This window comes from Coturnix japonica, chromosome Z, assembly GCF_001577835.2.
Source record: "Coturnix japonica isolate 7356 chromosome Z, Coturnix japonica 2.1, whole genome shotgun sequence".
Taxonomy (NCBI): domain Eukaryota; kingdom Metazoa; phylum Chordata; class Aves; order Galliformes; family Phasianidae; genus Coturnix; species Coturnix japonica.
This window is the reverse complement of record NC_029547.1, coordinates 20,226,265-20,245,949: the sequence shown is the minus strand read 5'-3', so window position 1 is coordinate 20,245,949 and position 19,685 is coordinate 20,226,265. Positions and strand designations below refer to the sequence as shown.

Below are 19,685 nucleotides of genomic sequence, written 5' to 3'. Positions count from 1 at the left end.
CGCGGATGATGGACAGAGCCGTGGCCCGCCCCGAACCAATGGCGTCATGCAGGGGGCGGGACAGCTGTTCCCTCCACCAATCAAAACCTGCGATGGGCCCATTACGTGCTGTGGTTCGCGCCCAATGGGTGAAGGCGACGCCTCGCGGGCTCTGATTCAAACGGTCGGCGGGCGCGGCGCGTGCGGCTGCTGGTTTCCGTGGAGACGGGGAGGCCTGGCCGCCGCCATGGAGCCGGGGATCGTGGGGCCTGGGCCGTACCGCGCCACAAGGCTGGTGAGTGAGCGCCCCTATCCCTCCTGGGGGCCCTGTGTGCCCTTACCTAGTCCTGGTGGGGAGCTTCTTCCTCACGGGGGGTCTGTAGACCTGAGTCTTTGAGGGCCGAGTGCTGCTGCTCTGGGCCTCGGCCTGTCCGGGCGGCTGTTTCCCGGTGGCAGAGACGTGAGGCGCGCACCTTCCAGGTGCTGGCAATACCTCAGGTGAGCCTATGCAGGGCAGTCGGCCCCCGTGGACCGATCCTCTGCTTTATTAACAGCCGAGGGGCGGCCGAGCTTCCCTATGGAGCCGCTGAGCCGTCAGGAGTTCAGGGGGCTGTGGGGGTCTTGTTGCCACACTCGTGTGTCCTCGCATCTCTAATGTTTAAATGCCAGTCTCGTGTTTCAGTGTGCGTGTTGCACAGGTGAGAGAAATCTAACCCAATCTCTTCAGACTTGCATGAACGCTGAACTGATTCCATGTAACTAAAACATTTCCCGTGGAATATTTCTCATAACAGTTTGATTTGTGTCTCCTTCCTAGTGGAATGAGATAATCGAACTCTTCCGTGCTGGAATGCCTCTACGGAAGCATCGATGCCGCTTCAAAAGCTATGAGCGTTGCTTCAAAGCTTCGGAGGCAGTGGACTGTTTGCATGAACTACTTGGCTCTAACCAAAACTTTGGCCCAGAGGTGACTCGCAGTCAGACGGTTAAGCTGCTTAAAAAATTCCTGAAAAATCACGTTATTGAAGATATTAAAGGAAGATGGGGCAAAGAGGACTTTCAAGATGATGGCCATTTGTATAGGTAATGCTATGTACCATAACTGTGGAAAACATAAGTTTTATGTAAACATTATTGGCTTTTATGTACTGGTCTTACAGATATTTCTGAAAAATTCTGTTGCAGAGGTATCAGTGTGCATTTTCTCCTTTCCTTCCTGTTAAAGGCACTTCTCCTAGCGTCATGTAGCATGACTTAATGCTTGATTTTTATTATTTTAAAATATATTTTAGAAGAACTTTTTACTTGATTTCAAGCTACAATTAGAAATGAAGTCTTTTTTAGATTTTACAAGGTAGCAGAGTCTTTATGTTGCTCTACTGACAAGACCTCAGGCTTGTCCATAGCTGAAAGTGTACTGAAAAGTGATGATGAAAGTAGGTATGATGTTGAGCATCCAGGTCCAATTCTCTTCTGACTCCACTCCCAATTGCCTTGGGTGATGTTTCCATTCCTTCTCAGAAAAGAGAGGCTGTTTGAATTCAAGTATTGCCTGTAACAACACTTTTCTTTACACCCTGGATCATCAATAGATATATCCTCTAGTTAAGAAAGTTTCCTGAAAGGAAGAAATTCTTATGTACATCAAGGATAATTGTTTGTTTATCCTTGCTTAACCTCTTGTACTTTTTAAGAGAGATAAGCAACTCTATTTGAGTCAAAAGCTTAGCATCTTTGGAGAGGTTATTTCACCTCTTGTGGCATCAGTTAAGGCTTGGGTATCAAGAAGTTGCCGGTTCTGAATTCTTACGTTCTTTATTGTCCAGTTTAATAATGTAAAAGTAAGCATTATCCTGAGCATGAATTGGGACCTTACATTGTGATGAAATGGAAACAGTAATAACACATTTCTGCTTCTGAGTATTTTTCATAAAGCATTATTTTTTTTTTTGTATTTTTATTTTTGTTTTTCCGTGGAAAATACTAAGTAATCATTACAAGTGTAATGTTGAATTTCCACTTGATATGAAGTTAGTTTTTTCAATTTGCTGAATAATTTTTCATGGTCTCTAAACTGATGTCTTAGCTTTTTTTGGCTGTCTAATCCATACATCTATGCTCTAAGTGCTGCTTTTCACTACTCCTCATTTTATCTATTAACTTAGAATACTTTAAGTATTCTAAGTATTTAAGTAAAAGGTATTTGTGGTGTGTTTCAGAATACAGCTGAGATATTTTTCTCAGAAGATAATCACATTTTTTGTCTATAAACTTGTGCAGATGATTTGTAATCAATTGGATTTGTAATCAATTCAACTAACAAATTAATACTGACTCAAATTTCTTTGCTGCTGCATGCCATCTTTCAGCTAGTGGCTGCAAGTTCTTGGCTTAATATTCTGAAGAAAAAACAAAACAACAACAACAAAAAATCATACCTGAGTGTTATGACTTCTTAGCCAAGTAAGTTAAATATTTGAACGAATCTTAATCCATCTTTCTAGAAGAAACTTTAAATAAATTGAATGTATTCTCCAAATTTAGCCTCACAGGGGGAATTTCATGCAATCATTAAGCAAGGAAATGTCAATTTCTGAAACTTGAGAGTCAAATTCTAAGGACACAGGGTCTTGTAGAAAGAAGATATTTTGAAGACTTCACTGAAGAAAGTCTCTTGCTAAATAGCTGCATGCAATATATGGCTCATGCAGTCTATTAGCTGGGAATGACTGAAGTCTGGGAAAGAATTCTAAGAAGTTGAATTTGTTGTCCTGTTCTTAAACTTTTCTGGCCATCTGCTTATGGCTGCTGTGTGGGGTGGGAGAAGGGAGCAGATACTGAGATAGCTTGCTGAATCATTGGGTAGTTCATGGGGGAAGATGAGGGGCTCTTGCATCTCAATTTTAAACTGAGTAAAACGTTAAGTATAATTGGAATGATGTGGTTTGAGCTGGTTTATACAGCTGAAAATTACCTTCTATGGGGAAGGCTACCAGAGGATTCTGGCATAAAAATATACTGAGAATGACAGAAGACAGAATAATTAATAATCCTAACAAGTGTACTCCTAGTTTGATGTTTCTAGGGGTTATGTTAATGACTGGAATGGAAGGGCTATGTACTTGGTTTTAGGGATAATTTCATGCATATATTTCAGGAGCAACACAGAGGGAGGTGGGGATCTTGGAGAAACAGGAGAAGATGAGGGGGTAGAGTGTAAGATGCAGGTTTTACAAAATACTTTTGAAGAACTGTGGAGTGCTTGTGTTAAAGCAACTTTGGGTGTAGAAATGGTAGCACAGAATTTTAATGTTTGATTCCCTTTTTTTCCCACACTTATAGGGTGCTGACAATCATTAGTTTTCTGGCCTGCCTTTGCTCACATATTTAATGTCCTGGCAGCTCCCTCTGGTGGACTTAACAATTTTAGGTACATGTCTTACAATGCTAATATAAATTGAAACACAAGTCGCTTTTACTTCCATTGATAATACTTACTCTGGAAATCTTGACTTGCCTCGTATCTTGCCTATAAATGCCCATGTTATTGGACTGTAAGTGCAACTGAATACTCTGATGCAGAGTTGGCAGTTAGATATTTCCTTAATTTTTTGTATGACTGTGGTACTCCTATTAATTCTATAAAGCATATAGAACATGTGCTGTCAAGTGTTGTTTTGCCTGAAAATGTTAATTGCGAGTATGAAAAATAGTATGCTTTTTGCAAAAGAGTGATGACTGTGTCTGTGATTCCTGACCTAGTAGCTCAATGTAATCTAAAACAATAAATGACGTGTTCCAGTGTTTGAAGCTTTCAGGCTTTATGCTTCTTGGAACCTGAGCAATTGTATTAAAAGGGCACATGAACTACTAGTATAGAATCATAGGATCTTTTCAATTGGATGGGACCCTTAAAAGGTCAACGAGTCCAGCTTCTTGCAATGAACAGGGACACCTACAGCTAGATCAGGTTGCTCAGAACCTGGTTGAACCTGTGATCTTTGCCAGGGGTGAGGCTTTTACCATCTCTTTGGGCAATCTTTTCTAGTGCCATACCACTCTTATTTAAAATACAAACAAAAAACTGCCACCACCAACGAAAAACCCTTTTTCCTTATATTCAGTCTAAATGTCCCTTTTTTTTAGTACAAAACCATTTCCCCTTGTCCCGTCACAACAGGCCCCAATGAAGAATCTCCTTTCTTCTTAAAGCTCCACTCTAAAAACAAAGATGCAAGATGACCTAATTGCAGACCTTTTCTTCTCTAAGCAGAGCAGCTCCAGCTCACTCAGCCTGTCCTCGTAGGAGAGGTATTTCATCTTCTGGATTATTTTTGCGGCCCTCCTCTGAATGTGCTCCAACAGCTCCATGCTTCTCCTGCACTGAGGACTCCTCATCTGGATGCAGTATTCAAGGAGAGGTCTCACCAGTGCAGAGCAGAGGGGGCAGGATCACCTCCCTCACTCTGCTGGCCCTGCTTATTTTATTGCAGCCTGGGACATGATAAGATTCCTGGGCTGTGAGAGCACACGTCCATCTTAACATCCACCAATACCTCCAAGACCTTTTCGGCAGGGCTATGCTTTGTCCCTTAGTTTGTACTGGCAGTGGGAGTTGCTGTGAGCCAGGTGCAAGACCTTGCACTTGGCTTTGTTGGACCTTGCGAAGTTCACCTGGATCTGCTGCTTTAGTCTATCTAGGTCTCTCTGAATAGCACCCTATTCCTCAGGCATGTCAATTGCAACACACAACTTGTTGCTGTCCCCAGACTTGCTGAGTTTGCATTCAGTCCCACTTTTGATGTAGCTGATGAAGGTTTCCTGGTTCAGACATGACTGTCTCACGTCTTCCTTTTCCCTAACTTCCTCAACCTGGGGATGAAGAGCTCTTGAGAACTAAGGAAAGGTTCCTTAAATATCTTTCAGCTCTGCTCCACAGTCTTGTCCTTGTGTGCTGTTTCTATTGCAGTTTTGTTATCTAGCTCCCCGAAGAGCTGGAATTTGGCTTTCCTAATGTTAAGCTTCCTGATTTTACTCTCTGCCTATCCAGCATCCCTCAAGAGTGTGTGAATTCCACCACTGCATTATCACTGCAGCTCAGGTAGTCTCCAGTTGTGTTGGTGAGCAACAGGTCCAGTACTGCATCCTGCTGGTGGGGCTATCTATTACTTTGCTCAGGAAATTACCCTTGATGCAATTCAGGAGCCCCCTGGACTGCCTGTAGCTCACTGTGCTACTTTTCCAGCAGTTGTCAGGGTAGCTGAAGTCTCTCAGCAAGGTGAGAACCTGTGATTGTGATGTCTCCTGTAGCTGGAGAAAAGTTTCATCAACAGGCTCTGCTTAATCAGGTTTCCTGCAGCAGACGCCAACCACAAGGCTTCTTTTGTTGCCTCTGTCTCTCACCTGTAGGCTTTTAACTTCCTCATGGCCATTTTTCAGGGACAGCTCTTCATGCACTACTTATTCCTTGTTGTAGGGGGAAATGTCTCCTCCCTTCCTTCTTCACCTGTCCTTTCTGAACAGCTTGCGTCAGTATCCACATTCCAGTCATGGGAATCATCCCACAAGGTTTCAGTGATGGCAACTATGTAGCTGTTTTCCAGTAGCATGGTGGCTTCCATCTCCTGTTTGTTTCCCAAGCTGCATGTATTGGTGTGGAGGCACTTCAGCTGTGCAACTGGCCTTGCTGTCTTCTTGCAGGATAACTTAATTACCTTCAAGTGATTGCCTTCAGCCTCCCTGTTGACTTCAAATGTCTGGGAATTCATCTGTGCCATTTGTTACACCATTGATCCAGTGTTAATTGACACAAAAACGTATCTTTACTACCTGCTTGTCTAAACTGTTAAAACTAGTGCTGTTTGTAGAAAACAATGTAAATCTTGACATACCAACTTCGGAATGCTCCTCAGTTTCAATTTAACTCTTGGGTTATTTTTGTACACAAAACAGAGGCTTTTCGCTGTCTGTCCAAAAGTTTGACTATCTGAATCTTGCTGTAGTGCTATCACAGATATATCTCTATCTATCTATCTATCTATCTATCTATCTATCTATCTATCTATCTATCTATCTATCTATCTATATCTATCTGATATACTGATTAAAAAAAGTCATAAAACCATGACATGTTACTTGAAGAGAGGGGAATGCACCTACTTCTGGTTTCAAGAACTCCTTTTCTGCTTGGGTTGAGAATCAGGAAACTGACAAATTTAGATGTTAGGATGAGCTGGAAGGGAAATGGGAAACTACTGAGAATATAGTAAAACAAAAGAAAAATAAGATGTTTAACCCAATAAAACTAGAAAATAAAAGTAAGACGAAAGCTAATTAGATGTTGGGATTGAAAAGATGGACAAATTTTAGAGAACTTGAGCAATTCCTGAGCATGAGGGGCTTTCTGGGAGTGATATCTAGTCGTGTACAAATTCTTGTTGCTTAGGCACAGCTATAAATGACCTTCACATGCTCATAAAGGGGATGAGGGAGGCAGAAGCAATTTCTTGGAGCATTAGGAATCTTAGCATCTAAAACTGGAAGTGTGGGTAAATGAGATTTGATCTGAGCCAGACTGATGGAAGATTATCATCAAACAGATTTCTTTCTAATGTGCTGTCATTAATTTCTTTATATATACTTCTAGCTAGGTGAGGATTGTTTGGTTTCCAATACATACAAGGTCTAGCTTAGGGTTTATTTCTAACAATTTCTTCAAGGCACTTCTTGAAATGCCTTAAAAGATGAAAGTTTCCTTCATAACCAGCTGGAAAAAAGACTCCAAAACTGCAAGATATGATCTTAGTGTAGAAAGTATGTAGACAAAAATAATACAGTAATGTGGAGAGGACGTTATGCAGTCACTGACTTGTATGCATGCTAATTGAATGCAACTGTTGGTCATGTGACTTAATTATGTATCTTTGCTTTAGGAGATGCATGCTAGCAGTTGCACACATAGGGAAAAACATACCTACAGCTTTTTCAGCAAAAGCACCATCTTCTAGAGAAGGAAAGCCAGGTGGCGCTCCTTGAGATGCACGAGAGTATCAAGAACATCCACCCAAGGCTTTCAGTTACGTCATAGGATATGCAAAGGACTTAAGCTGGTCTAGAACATCTTATGAAGGCCAAATGACACATCTTAGAATGTGTGACCTTTTACTTAACACCTAACTTCAGCCAACTAAGGTGCTTCGTGAATGTCCAAGTCTTTTGCTGTACTTATGCATGTGAAGGCTTACTTGCATAGTTTTCCTTTGATAAATATGGAATAGTGTGAAATTCAGAAGCTTTAAAAGTGTTTTCCAATTATAGATTTCCTCCTTCCTCGCCACTGAAGCCATATCCAAAGAAACCTATGTATGGAAAGGAAGTAATTAAATTTCCAGATTGGAATGATCCAAAGGCTGGCACTTCCCAAGAACACATTCCTGTGAAATCAATCGTGATGGTAAGATATCCAGTTACTTTCTCCAGACCTATACACATTTGGAAAGCAAGATTCAGTCAGGAATTCTTCACTGTGCCACAGATTACTTGGTTAGAGAATTAAATGTAAAATACTTCTAATTGTGTGGAGCAAAGTTAATGGTTTGCTGAAGCTTTTGGCTCTGGGTATTCTTCCTGTTACAGACTGTATTGTACTTAGCATCCTAAGTTCAGCATGGATGTATCTGCCAGTATATTTGTATTTCATTGTACTCTGTTTACAATGACACATTTCTTATCATATTTGTCAGAATAGTTATTGTTGCTTACAACATAACTTCTATCCAGGCTCTTCATGTTGCAGAACATGCATATATACAGAACATGCTATATACTGTAAAGTTGCTGGTTATTACATTTCTTTTTCTACAAGGAGTACATTGTGGTGAAGAAGAACTTGTCCTCCTTCTGTTGCTATGCTTGGTGAGCTTAGAGAATCATCCTGCTCTGTGCTCCAGCTTTTACAAAGTTCAGAAAAAATACGGCTTTTATTATTAAAAAAATTTCTGTCACTTATCTCCAATTTTATATTGTAAAAGCCTAGGCCTTTTGAGTTTCCTTTGTTTTAAACCTTTCCTTCAGTTTAAATTGTGTTCTCATCCTTTTTATATACTGCTGGGACTTCTTTTAGAACTTTAGCCTTTTTATTAATGCTGTTCAGTGCAGGAGTTTTGCTTTGGGTTTCTTGGCGAATAATAGTCTGTTTGGAAAAGCAGTTCCTACTGTTCTGCTGAACATCAAAAGAATCTGAACAAACAGCTATTCCACATTTCTAATGCATTTATTTACATGAAGGCTGAATGTTCCTTTCATGTGTAGCAGGCTCTGGGGGGAGGCACAGTCCTTAGAACTGCAATTGTAGGTGAAAGATATATAAGGAGGAAAGAAAAGGTAGTACAAAAGGCATGTAAAAATAGAGCATTTTAGTTTTAATACATTACAGCTTCTAGCTGTATGCTCTAAACTTCCATCCAAGCATCCTGCCCTGAAAAATATTATCAAAGGTCTGTTTATGTACAACTGTCTCAGATGTGCCAGTATGCAGTCTGGCATAACTGAAAAACATGTTCATTGACATGGTTAATAACTTGAAACAAATGATGCAAAGGAAGAAAGTGGTGGGTTTTTTCTTTGTTTGGTTTGGTTTAATTTTTTTGTTTTTTTTGTTTTTCTTTAAGGCTAGCTGCCTTTTAAAAAAAATGTTGTAGCTTCTATTGGAAGAGTGAAGTGGACAGGTAACTTAAAGTGGTTTAACCAAAGCTTAAATTGCTACAGCATCAAATAGAGCACTTATTGGCTATGTGTGAATTGATAGACATGGATCTGGGTAGTGAAATACTGATGTGGAAAGTCAGATATTAATTGCAGAGGATTTTTTTTTTTAATTTTAAATTAACTCCAGTCTAGTGTCATGAAGTGACAGCTGCTGGAGTGATTGGGTGCATTCCTGAAGTGCATTTCATGGTTTAGGTGACCACAAGGAATGCTGTTAATGTGATCTAGGACTGCTGCGGTGCAAATCATTGCACAGTAACTGGAAATGATCCAGAACTTTGCTTTAGTACACTGTGAACACAACCTGTATTGTATGTGCACACATCAGCACAATGATGATAGTTTTCAAGTACCGAACTGGGATGTGAAGACTGAGTAAAGGATAATAGTCACATAAACTTGTATTCTCTCTTTACTCCTCTTTTATAATGGTAGATTAGATATGGTGGATGTCCTTATCTGTAACTGTGTGCTTTCTTTTTATTGCTGTTTTTAACTTGCTAAGGAGTCTACTATTGAATTATCACATCTTCTCACATCATTTTTCAGCTCTGGAGATGTTAAGTAACAGAGAAAATATGCTCTGCATATGAAAGCTAAAAATTATTACGTCTTGGATATTTAGCTAGATTTTAAGACATCTTAAAACCTTTGCATGTACCACAAATGTGTTACGCTGTTTAGTATTTGAAAAATCACTTGTTAATGAGCAGTGCTGCTTTCTTTTTCCTGATTTTAGAATTCTGAAATGTGGTACAAGCGTCACAGTATAGCTATAGGGGAAGTACCGGCATGCAAACTTGTTTTCCGCAGAGAGTTAACACAAGAAAATATAGAAGAGATATGGAAATCAATGACTTTGTCACGGTGAGTGTGCATGTTAGTAGGCTTCTTCTGGCATAGTAAAACTATATAATAGACAACAATCTTGCCTGTTTTCTCTGGCAGTGTTGCCATATCAGTGATACTAACTATCCTGCAAAATCAGCAGATCGAGTTTACAAGAAAACTTCAGTTCTTTTTAACTTTTTTCTCTTGTACTATATAAATCTATTGTGTTGGGCCTTGTTTTGTTTAATCACATTTTTCCCTCAGTCTTTCTTTTTTCCTGTTATGAAATCATAGAAGTCATGTAGAAGTATGATACAACTAAGCCTTTTAATGAGAAGTACAGAACTTAATATAAGGGAAGAAATAGCTATGTCCAGAAGGCTTTGAGAAATTCCTTACATTTTTCATAAGGAATATCCTATGCAAAACTAAGTACCTTATTTTAGAGCATTTTTTTTGTCCTGCAAAAATATGCTTTAGATAATTTAACATTATGATTTCTTTTCATCTAAGCCTGGCTTACTATCTTTATGATCTAGTGCAGTTTAGCATAGGAATTTGTATGATGAGAGAGTAGTGTCAGTCTGCTCTAATCCTCCTTTGCATGCTTATGACTTAAACATTAAATATAAAGGGTCTCTTTCAGAACTGTATCTGTCCTAATGCTATGTATTTACTTGCAAATTAGATGATGTATTTATTGTGTTTTACATATTTATGCAGACTACAAAAAGTCTTGGGTTTGGATTGCCTGGATGAAGTGATAGATACAAAGCTTGTGAATTCAAAGCATATTGTCCAAAATGCATACAATGTCAATAAGCAAGGCATTGTCACTTTAGAAGACAAATCAAGTGAGTATTTTAGAAGTTCTTGTTTAACTTCTTGTATTTTATTATTTTTAAAAAAGAAAAGCAACGTTAACTAATCTATAGAAACATCGTAACTTCATACTTGTATAACCACATTATACTAGAATTTTTATGGAATGTACTATTGTTGTGCACCCCAACAGCAAGAATCAGTGTTCTTTTTTCCATACTTACATTTTAGTATCCCTGCTTCAGCACATGTATTAAGTATACATGAGAAAGCTTAGGCAGCAAGAAGGATGCTGCGATATTCTCTGTAGGAAGAGCCCAGCAGCTGCCCCATGTCAGAGCAGAGCCAGTGCCAGCTGGCTCCAAAAAAGACCCAATGCTAGCCAAATCTAATCCAGTGAATGATCCTGTGAGAGCATATTTAAGAAAGGGGAAAAAATGCTTCACAGCTGCAGGTGGGAGAGAGGGAGTGAGAAGAAAAATGGGAGAAATGACACAGACACCAAGCTCAGTGTAAGAGGAGGGCAGAGTCTAGGAGGCACTCCAGGCACAGAGCGTATCTCCACTTGCATTCTGTGGATGAGTCCATGGTGCAGCAGTAGGTGTGGCCTGGAGGATGCTGCAGTTCATGGAATGCCTTTGTTGGAGCAGGCCCTGTGTTGGAGCTACGGAGAACCCATACTTCAACATTTAACTCCTGAAAGGGTGGATCCTGTGATATTGACTCACATTGGAGCAGTTATTAGAGAGATGTAACCTGTGGGAAGCCCACACAAAACCACATCTAGGTACTAGGCGTCCCATTCTAGATGACTGGGAATTGGAGGGATGTTTGTAGTTTGCTTTTAGTTTCACTGCTTTAGTTTATTATTGTCAGTAGGCAATACATATTAATTTCCTTTATGTTGAGTTTGTTTTGTCTGTAACAGTGTTTGGTGAGTGATCTGTCCCATCTCAACTTGCAAATTTTTTTCATTGTATTTTAACTCCCTGGGAGACTGAAAGGGAATGAGAACTTTGTGGTGAAGCTTAGCCTACTAACTAGTGTGAAACCATCAAAGCAGTACTGAACAAAGGTGAAAGAACTGACATTTTTCAGTTAAAACGGCGGCGATATATTTCTTTTGAAGCTGCCTTGGTCAGTGTATCTGGGCCTGGAGCATATATATGAGAGCAACATGTAGTAAAAAAAAAAACAAAACAAGAAAGGATCAAAATATAGACCGAAAGGCTTAGAACTTTTCACTTTTGTATTTTTAGTCTATAGTTTGAAAGAAGCACCATGTAAAATTGCTTTTCTCACTAGGGAAACATTAAGTATGATCTGAGAGATTATTTAATATTGTAACAATGTTTTCCACAAGATCTATAGAGAAGTGAAACATCAAGTAGGAATCTGATTTGGTTTATGAAAGTAACTACCTTTAGAGCATGTACGTGTTCTTTCTCCAGTCAGCTGGAAGACTTCAGGATATTGCGTTCTTTTCAGAAATGACAGAACTGAACGTATGAATGCTTTTCATCATCATTACAAAGTAACCATTTTGTATAGTCACAACTCCTTTACAAAAATTTGAATAATTTTGGTTAAATTTTACAAGGCAGAGTAAGGATCTACTATCCATTAAGCTGCAGGAATTGTAATTGGTTGATACTGAAGCACTGAATATACTATAATTTTAATCTTACAGAAGTTATTTGTTTTTACAGTAAGTAATCTGATGTTTTTCTTTCAGTCTACTTTATGAGAGGAACTTCTTTAAGAATTTTTAGCTCCCTATAATCTTAGAATTTGTTATTAAAACAACAACAACAACAACAACAACAACAACAAAAACAAGAAAGAAAAAACATCTGAGTTACTCTTTTCATTTATTTATCTATTTATTCATTTTTTACTTTTCCCTTGCGCAGAGGACTTACCTCACTGGATATTGTCAGCAATGAAATGCCTAGCAAACTGTAAGTAAACTTGGAATAAAACCTAAAACTTCACCTAAGAAAAAAAATCACCTAAATTGACTATGCCTTTAACAACTGCATCAACATTTCACCGAATACCAGTGGTAATCATAGTCTATATTTTTCCTGATTATGGCTTTGAAAACAATGTTGAAAAAGATCAGTCAGTCAGCATATGTTCTTCTGCCACTGCAGTTTAGTAAGGTTAAGTTATTTATATTTTTCCCTCAGTTATGTTTGTTTTCACTGAATCTGTTGGAAATACAAATAAAATGTTTTTAATAGTGTATCTAACCTTCATGAATTTGCACTTATATTGGCTGGAACAGCAAACACTGATCAAGTTGATTAGCTGCAAATTAACTTTTTCTCTATTTTTTTTTTTTTTTTGTAGGGCCCATCTGCTCAGATTTGAAGCAGCCTACATATTCAGGATTTGAAAGAGATGTCTTCAAAACGATAGTGGACTACTTTGGCCAGATGAAAGAGCCACTTCTTACATTTAATTTTTTTGATGTTTTTGTTAGTGTGTTAGGTAAGTGGTCTGGGATGTAACAAGAAAGGTATTCCTAGTGCTTTAAAGAAATAGTAGTTTAATTTTTATCTATAGTTTTTAAAGTGTTGACAAAAACAAATTAACTTACCACGCAGGTATAGATAGCAATTACAGAGACTGAAATTATAGAGATTGAAAATATGAACACATAGTGAAAGAAAGAATTCTGGGTTTAATAGTAAACTTGCTTTGCGGCATGCTGTTTTTTGACCCCTTTTGTTAAAAGATGTAACATTACATTTTATAGTTTTTGGAACTGAAAAAAGATTTCAGAACAATTACATTCAGTAATTTCCAAGGTTGTATAGCTGTTCTTCAGCTAGTAAAGGGACCTATCAGTTACTGACATTTTTTAGGAATCTAGTATTTTTCTACTTTGTCAGTATCTAGTTCACTGTCTTACTTCAAATTGAATAAAATTCCTTTGTTGAATTTTTCTTCTGATGCAACAAGTGTTCTTGACAATATCTTTAAGTCCTTCCTACCCTTTTGTGCTTTTTTTTTTCTTTTTTTTTTTTTTTTCTATTATATTTAGTATCTTTCAGGACTGAGTTTTATTTCACAGTATTTCAGATGTAAAAATGAGATTTAGGTGTTCATATCAACAGTTATGTGCAAGTGAAAAGAAATTCTGCAGCGTTTCAAATAAGTGTGAAGCCACTCACTTCACAAAAAATGATGTATTCCATACGGAATTTTTCCTTAAAACAAAAATGCTTATATACAACAAGTCATGAGAATGTAGACTTTTAAGAACTACTTTGTTTTCAATTTTCCTACTTTGCCAGTTTGCTTAAAAATACCCTCAGTATATGTTTGGAAATGTCGGATCGTTCTAGGTTTATTTAGACATCCTACTCTGGGCACCAATTTACAAACATTAAAATGTCTAAAAAGTTGCACTTGTCTGTAATGGAATGTCTTGGGATACTTGATTTAGGTACATTCAGTTACTTCAGTAAGGATGAGCGTGGTTGGACTAGAGCATTCCCAGGTGTTTTTTCCACACTGTTTTACTTTATGATTCAATGATTAGTTTCCTTATTTAGCTAGTTTAAGAAGTTTATGAAAACAACTCATGTTCCTGTTGTGATGCCTGACTCTCCTTTTTGTACAAAAACAATAGTTCTTACTAACAGTAAGAAAGCAAGTAAGGGGCGTAACTATGCACATGCAAATGACCTGGGGAATAAATGAAGAACTAATTGTGTATGCCTGTAGGTCTAGGATCTTACTGGTATCATAGATGGGATGGCACAGGTTCTTTAAGAGCAATGTATAGGTGAGGTGACGTCACTCTCTGGTCAGTGACCAGATGGAGCATGGAGCTCTGCCTAGGAGTAGATGAGGAGCAGATAACTCTATGGATTAAAGGAGGGAAAGGAGAGGTCACATGATGGTGATTTTCTGTAGCCTGTCTGAATAGGAAGAATATGTATATGAGGCTTTCTACTCAGGAGAAGTTTCACTTTCACAAGGCTTGTTCTTTGGAGGGCCTTTGGGCACCATGATATCTATTGGAGGGACAACACAGCAGGACCTAAATAATCTGGAAGATTCCTGAAACAAATGTATCATGACTTCCTTCTCCAAAGGACAGAAAAGCAAATGAGGAAATGTGCTATGTAATTCATAAGCAAGAAGGGGCCTGTGGGTAATGTGAAGGTCCAGGGAAGTCTTGGCTGAAATGACCTTGAAATGGTGGAATGGAATCAGACAGGTTCACAACAGGCTTTCAACCCCAGGAGAGCAGACTTTAGCATCTTTTCAGCAGAGTGGGATAAAGCCCTGCTGGGAAGAAGGCACATTCAAAGATCACCTCCAAGCTCAGGAGCAATGTATCTCAGCACAGAGAAAGTGACAAAAATATCAGGAATCTTGTAGGAGTGAACAAGGAACTCCTGGCCAAACTGAAACACAAAAAGAAAACCTACAGATGATACAAGTCAGGACAGATAAAATGAGAAGAATACAGTTCCTTCCCAGAAAAGAAATCTGGGGAGATGGATTCTTAAGATATTTAAAATATTTGTGGAAATATACAATTAAGAAATATTTCTACGTTTCTTGATTTTTTTAAATTTTTGTTTTAATAATAAACCAGGTCTGCTGCAAAAACACAGTGAGGCTATAGAAGCTCTTCAAATATCTTGCCTCCTGCTGCCACCAGAAAATCGGAGAAAACTACAGCTGTTGGTGAGAATGATGGCAAGAATTAGCTTTAACAAGGATTTGCCACCTCTTTCTGAATCAGTGAGGACCAGAGTCTTGGTATGTATAGTAATAAGGTAGAAGATCTCACAGGCCTTTTGGAGTAGGACAGATAAGATTCTTACTGGAGAGCTTATGTAAAATAGGCTTACTTATTTGATGTATAGTTTTTGTATTCCTACTGTGCAAAAACAACTCTGAATTTGAACAAGTTGCTTTTGAACTTGTGAGCAAATTCAGAACTTGCTCAGGACTTGAAGGTTTCCCCCATCTTAAATTTAAGTCACCACCACAAACTTAAATTTAAGTTACCACACAGGCTTAAATAGACTGACTATTGAGTGGGAATAAAAAACCCAGAATAATAAAAGATGAGGTCTCTGGTCTTTGTCATTACAAAAAGTGTGAGAAAAACAGACTGCCTGATTCAATTACAGTTAAAAATATGTATCTGAATTTTTGTCTGCTTGTTTTTAGAAATCTTGCCAGATTATTTCTGTGCTCATTTTTGTTCTTCACTTAACTACAGAAACACTCTACATATCATTTTTATTCATATTTTGACAAACCCCTGGTGTATGCTAATATCATTTTGTAGGGCTATTTATATATTTATCATTGTTATCAATGACATGTTATCGCAGTCATATTTGTATTGGTTTTGTTAGGTGAAATTTAGATATTCCGGCTGACTATTTCTTTTTGTTAACATTCAAGTTCTCTGCAAGGACTAGAGCATTGGAAAGCTCAGCTCTACAGCCATTCCATAGAAATCCTAGGATGTCTGTATCTAAATTTGTTGCATAACAATGAACATTTTAATTAACTATGAATGATATTTTATTAAAGTAATTAATTTATTGGCTGATACTTATAATCTAATTAACTATAAATGATATATTTTTTTACAAAAATAACATAAAGTAGTTATAAGATAAATGTTATCTTTTTGAAGTGAATCCTATACAATCCAAATACTTTGCATTATGTTTTGTTTCAGCTGAGTAATTTACAACACAAAGCAGAAAATCTTGTTTGCTCCCTGTGCTAGAGCTGTTAATAGTGACTGGTACACAGCTAGAAAAATTATAGTCTCGTTTCAAATGTTCAGTTACATGTAGTGAGCTGCACCTGAAATTTTATTTGAAGGATTAGAAAGTAATGGCATTAAGTTTTCCTTCTGCCGCTTGACTTCTATTCAATTGCTGTGTTGTTTTTAAAAGCTTTGAAACATTTATGACCTATTTGACTGGAAAGTCCAATTGGAAAGGCTTGTTTGTGGAGGTTCTGAAAGTAAAATGAAGTGTAGCCATTCTATGCCTTAGGTCAGCATCAGATTGTTTGAAACAAGAGCCATCTTCAGTCCATTCAGTGTCATGGTACACAACGCTCTTCCATTTATTTTTTTTTTTAATGATGCTTTGAAAGTATGGTGAGTTTTTTGTTGTTAAGGGATCTTTTAGGAAAGATTTTAATACAGACTATTTTTTCTCTGTAAGTAGAAAATAACCTTATTTTATTTTTTTTTTCCTCAGATGGTTCAAGCATTTTCCCGTTGTATTCTCTGCTCTAAGGATGAAATGGACTTGGATGAACTGCTTGCTGCTAAGTTAGTATCTTTCCTGATGGACAATTATCAGGAGATACTAAGTGTTCCGTCTTCCTTAAAATCTTCTATAGAGGAACATGTTGTACATGTCCAAAGAGTTCAGGTAGGTGTCTAGTGGGAAAAAAAATACTTTGTGTCACTCTGCTTCACTAGCAAAACCATGCTTTCTGTTCCTGAGATTGACAAATCTTAGACTTTGGTCTGTCTCTGCTAGCATATTAAAAGCTAATTTATTTCGGCTACTGATATTTAATCATAACTATATGAAATGAAACTAAACAAATCTTGGATGGCTCAGAGACAAACATGTTCCCATCTTGGTCAACTCCATCTTTTCCAGGAATGGGGTCACAATGTTTTAGAGGCATCCATATGTACTCAACCTTTTCAGAACTTTATTTCCTTTTTCCAATATTGTATTTTTCATTTTTAGTTCAACATTTACTGATTTCCACTGAAGTACTTAGTCATTTCTTTTTCCAAGAATTATACAAGCTTCGTTTGTTTCATGCTTCTTGACTTACTGGAACTTCAATCTATTTGTGCAAGAAGTAGGAGGTAGAATTTATGGTTTTCTCTCTTTTTCTGTTGAATGACATTGAGTAACATTTAATGATTTTAACGACATGGTAGTCAACTTGGTGAAGTTGTATTTTTTTTTTTTCCCCTCAAATTTGTTGCAGAGAATAACTTTTCTTTTTATTCTTTCTTCAGATAAAATATGCTGGAGCTGACACTGATGCAGTTTTTCCTGCTCCGTCATTTTGCCATCAAATCAGCACAGATGAATTTGAATACCAAAGGGTAACTGGCTCTCAGGAACCGCTGGTGGCTTTATTGGAAGAAATCGCAATGAATAAAGAAATATCTATGAAAGACAAGAAAAAGAAGCTTAAACAAGTAAGTAAAAATTTCTCTAGTATTTATTTAATTTTTAAAAGCTGTATGAGTTTTTACATGTATGGTCCTCTAAGAAAACAATGACTCTTAAAGCAATAGATAATATTGGTCATTTATAACTTTTAATCATTTTGGATAGAGGTGCTGTGGTGGATAAGCCATACTGGAAAACATCACTTAATTTTCTATACAGAGATGTAGAGAGTGTTCGAAGAATTTTCTTGCTCTGTTCATGGATATGACAATTCATATTTTAAAATGCTAAATATGAGTGAATTCTTCACTTAAACTGATTTATTTTTCTAGTTTCAGAAATCTTACCCTGAAGTGTATAGAGTACGATTTCCTACCCCTGAAACTGAAGCAGTGCTATTTCCAGAAAAATCGAAACAGAAGCAACCACTTCTGATGTGGGCTTTAAGAAAGCCTTTTCAACCATTTCACAGGACCAGAAGCTTTCGGATGTAAAGAGTTTGCATGTAATACATCAACAAACTGAGTCAAAGCAGACTTTCAATGGATCTTATACAAAAGGAGTCTGAGCAGCGTGTGATTTGCTCAGAAAAAATACTGCAGACTGTAAAGAATGTCAAAAGTGAAGTGTTGAGGGCATAGAAATGTGAACCAATATCAGTATTTTTATAAATCATAATTTTTTAATGTCTTTTTTTGTAGTTTTTAAAAGCAAGATGATTAACTTGCATTGGGGATAAGGCACACTTGCTGTAATTGACCATCATTTTAAGGTCAAAACTTGTGTGCAATGTACTGTTAGTTAATCAAGAGCATTTTTTTCCTATTGTATAAACTAGACCATTTGTTCATGTGTAGCTTGAGTAATTCTTAATCTGTAAGTGCATGAACAAGTATGTAACACTGGATTTTGTTTTCCTATTGTGTGTGCTGTTCTTATATAAAATTTATTTCGTAATACTGTAAAAACTCATTCTTAACTTTGATTTTGATGATGCATTACAACTGTTGAAGAGCCATTTCTTTCTTTAGTATAGACTCGGTCTTTCAAGCAATCTGGACTTAAAAGCCTTTTCCAAAATCTGTTATGAAATAGTGCTGTACAAAATGGGATACCTGTCTTCGAGAACTCATTTTATCAGGAAAATTTGAAGCCTTGCTTTTCTTCTGGAAATACAAATATTGACTTGATTTTAATTATTGAGTACCTTTAATGATTTTGTTTGTTTTGCATAATGAAAACTACTGTACATGTAACTTGACTGGGAGAATAACTTGATTCTGGCAACTTTTTTGATCTATTAAAACACTGTTTGCAGACTTTTACTGCTTTGGTACTGGTGGTACTTTTAGTTTATCAATCAGCATTTTAAAGAAAGGTTTTTCATATGTCACTGAATGTCGAAGGCTATGCAGGAAGGGAAGGCAGCAGGTATCTCAACCTGTTTGTCTGAGATTCTAATAAACAACATGCTGACTCATCTGCAACACTGACTTTGCTAACTCCCTAACATGTCAATAAGCTTGAAGATCTGTGTTGTGAGGCTGTTGGTTTAACCGACTGGAATATTTCTCAGGTATTGTGCTTTTTATGAACAGTATATATTTTCATGGTCTGTCTTCACCCTTGCACTTCTTATCAGTAATCATTGTGTAAGTAAATGTGGTGCTAAAGATACACTTATCAAATATTAAGAACACATTAAAATTAATATTAAAGTAGTCTGAGGCCGCTTAACTTTTTTACTAGGTCTCTGGTGGTGATGTGTCCTCTCACTTTTGTCATAGTATTCTGCATATTCTTATGTACATTCAGACTGATTACTCATAATATAAACATTTGCTTGCAGCAGTGATCTATAATGTGTAAGAGCTAATAAGGCTAGTATTTTCCATAGAAATGAGGAAACCCACCTGAACTCACCTCTGACATTTGTTCTTAACTGCAGAGGAGAGGTTGAATTCAATCTATTAGGCACTGAAAATAATATCAATACTAATATATGAGCCTTCTAGCATCGCATTGAATTGTTTCCTCAGTTTCTTCTGTTCATGTAGCCAGTTTTTAACAGCAGTT

The 19,685-nt window shown here is 37.3% G+C and overlaps 1 protein-coding gene and 1 long non-coding RNA gene across 2 annotated transcripts; one reads left to right on the top strand and one right to left on the bottom strand.

Moving 5' to 3' along the window:
- The first annotated feature begins 144 nt into the window (after positions 1-144).
- On the top strand, positions 145-18,934 carry DEPDC1B (DEP domain containing 1B). Its single transcript, XM_015848785.2, has 11 exons — positions 145-274; positions 797-1,062; positions 7,297-7,432; positions 9,485-9,612; positions 10,300-10,430; positions 12,312-12,359; positions 12,754-12,894; positions 15,020-15,186; positions 16,662-16,838; positions 17,450-17,635; positions 17,942-18,934. The coding sequence occupies exons 1-11, from the start codon at positions 227-229 to the stop codon at positions 18,101-18,103; spliced, it is 1,590 nt and encodes a 529-aa protein (XP_015704271.1). The 5' UTR covers positions 145-226; the 3' UTR covers positions 18,104-18,934.
- LOC107306027 lies at positions 5,646-7,036 on the bottom strand. The gene is made up of 3 exons (XR_001551965.2): positions 6,953-7,036; positions 6,139-6,211; positions 5,646-5,747 (listed from the first exon to the last, which is right to left on the bottom strand). It is a non-coding gene; the product is annotated as an uncharacterized LOC107306027 (long non-coding RNA).
- Positions 18,935-19,685: the final 751 nt, after the last annotated feature.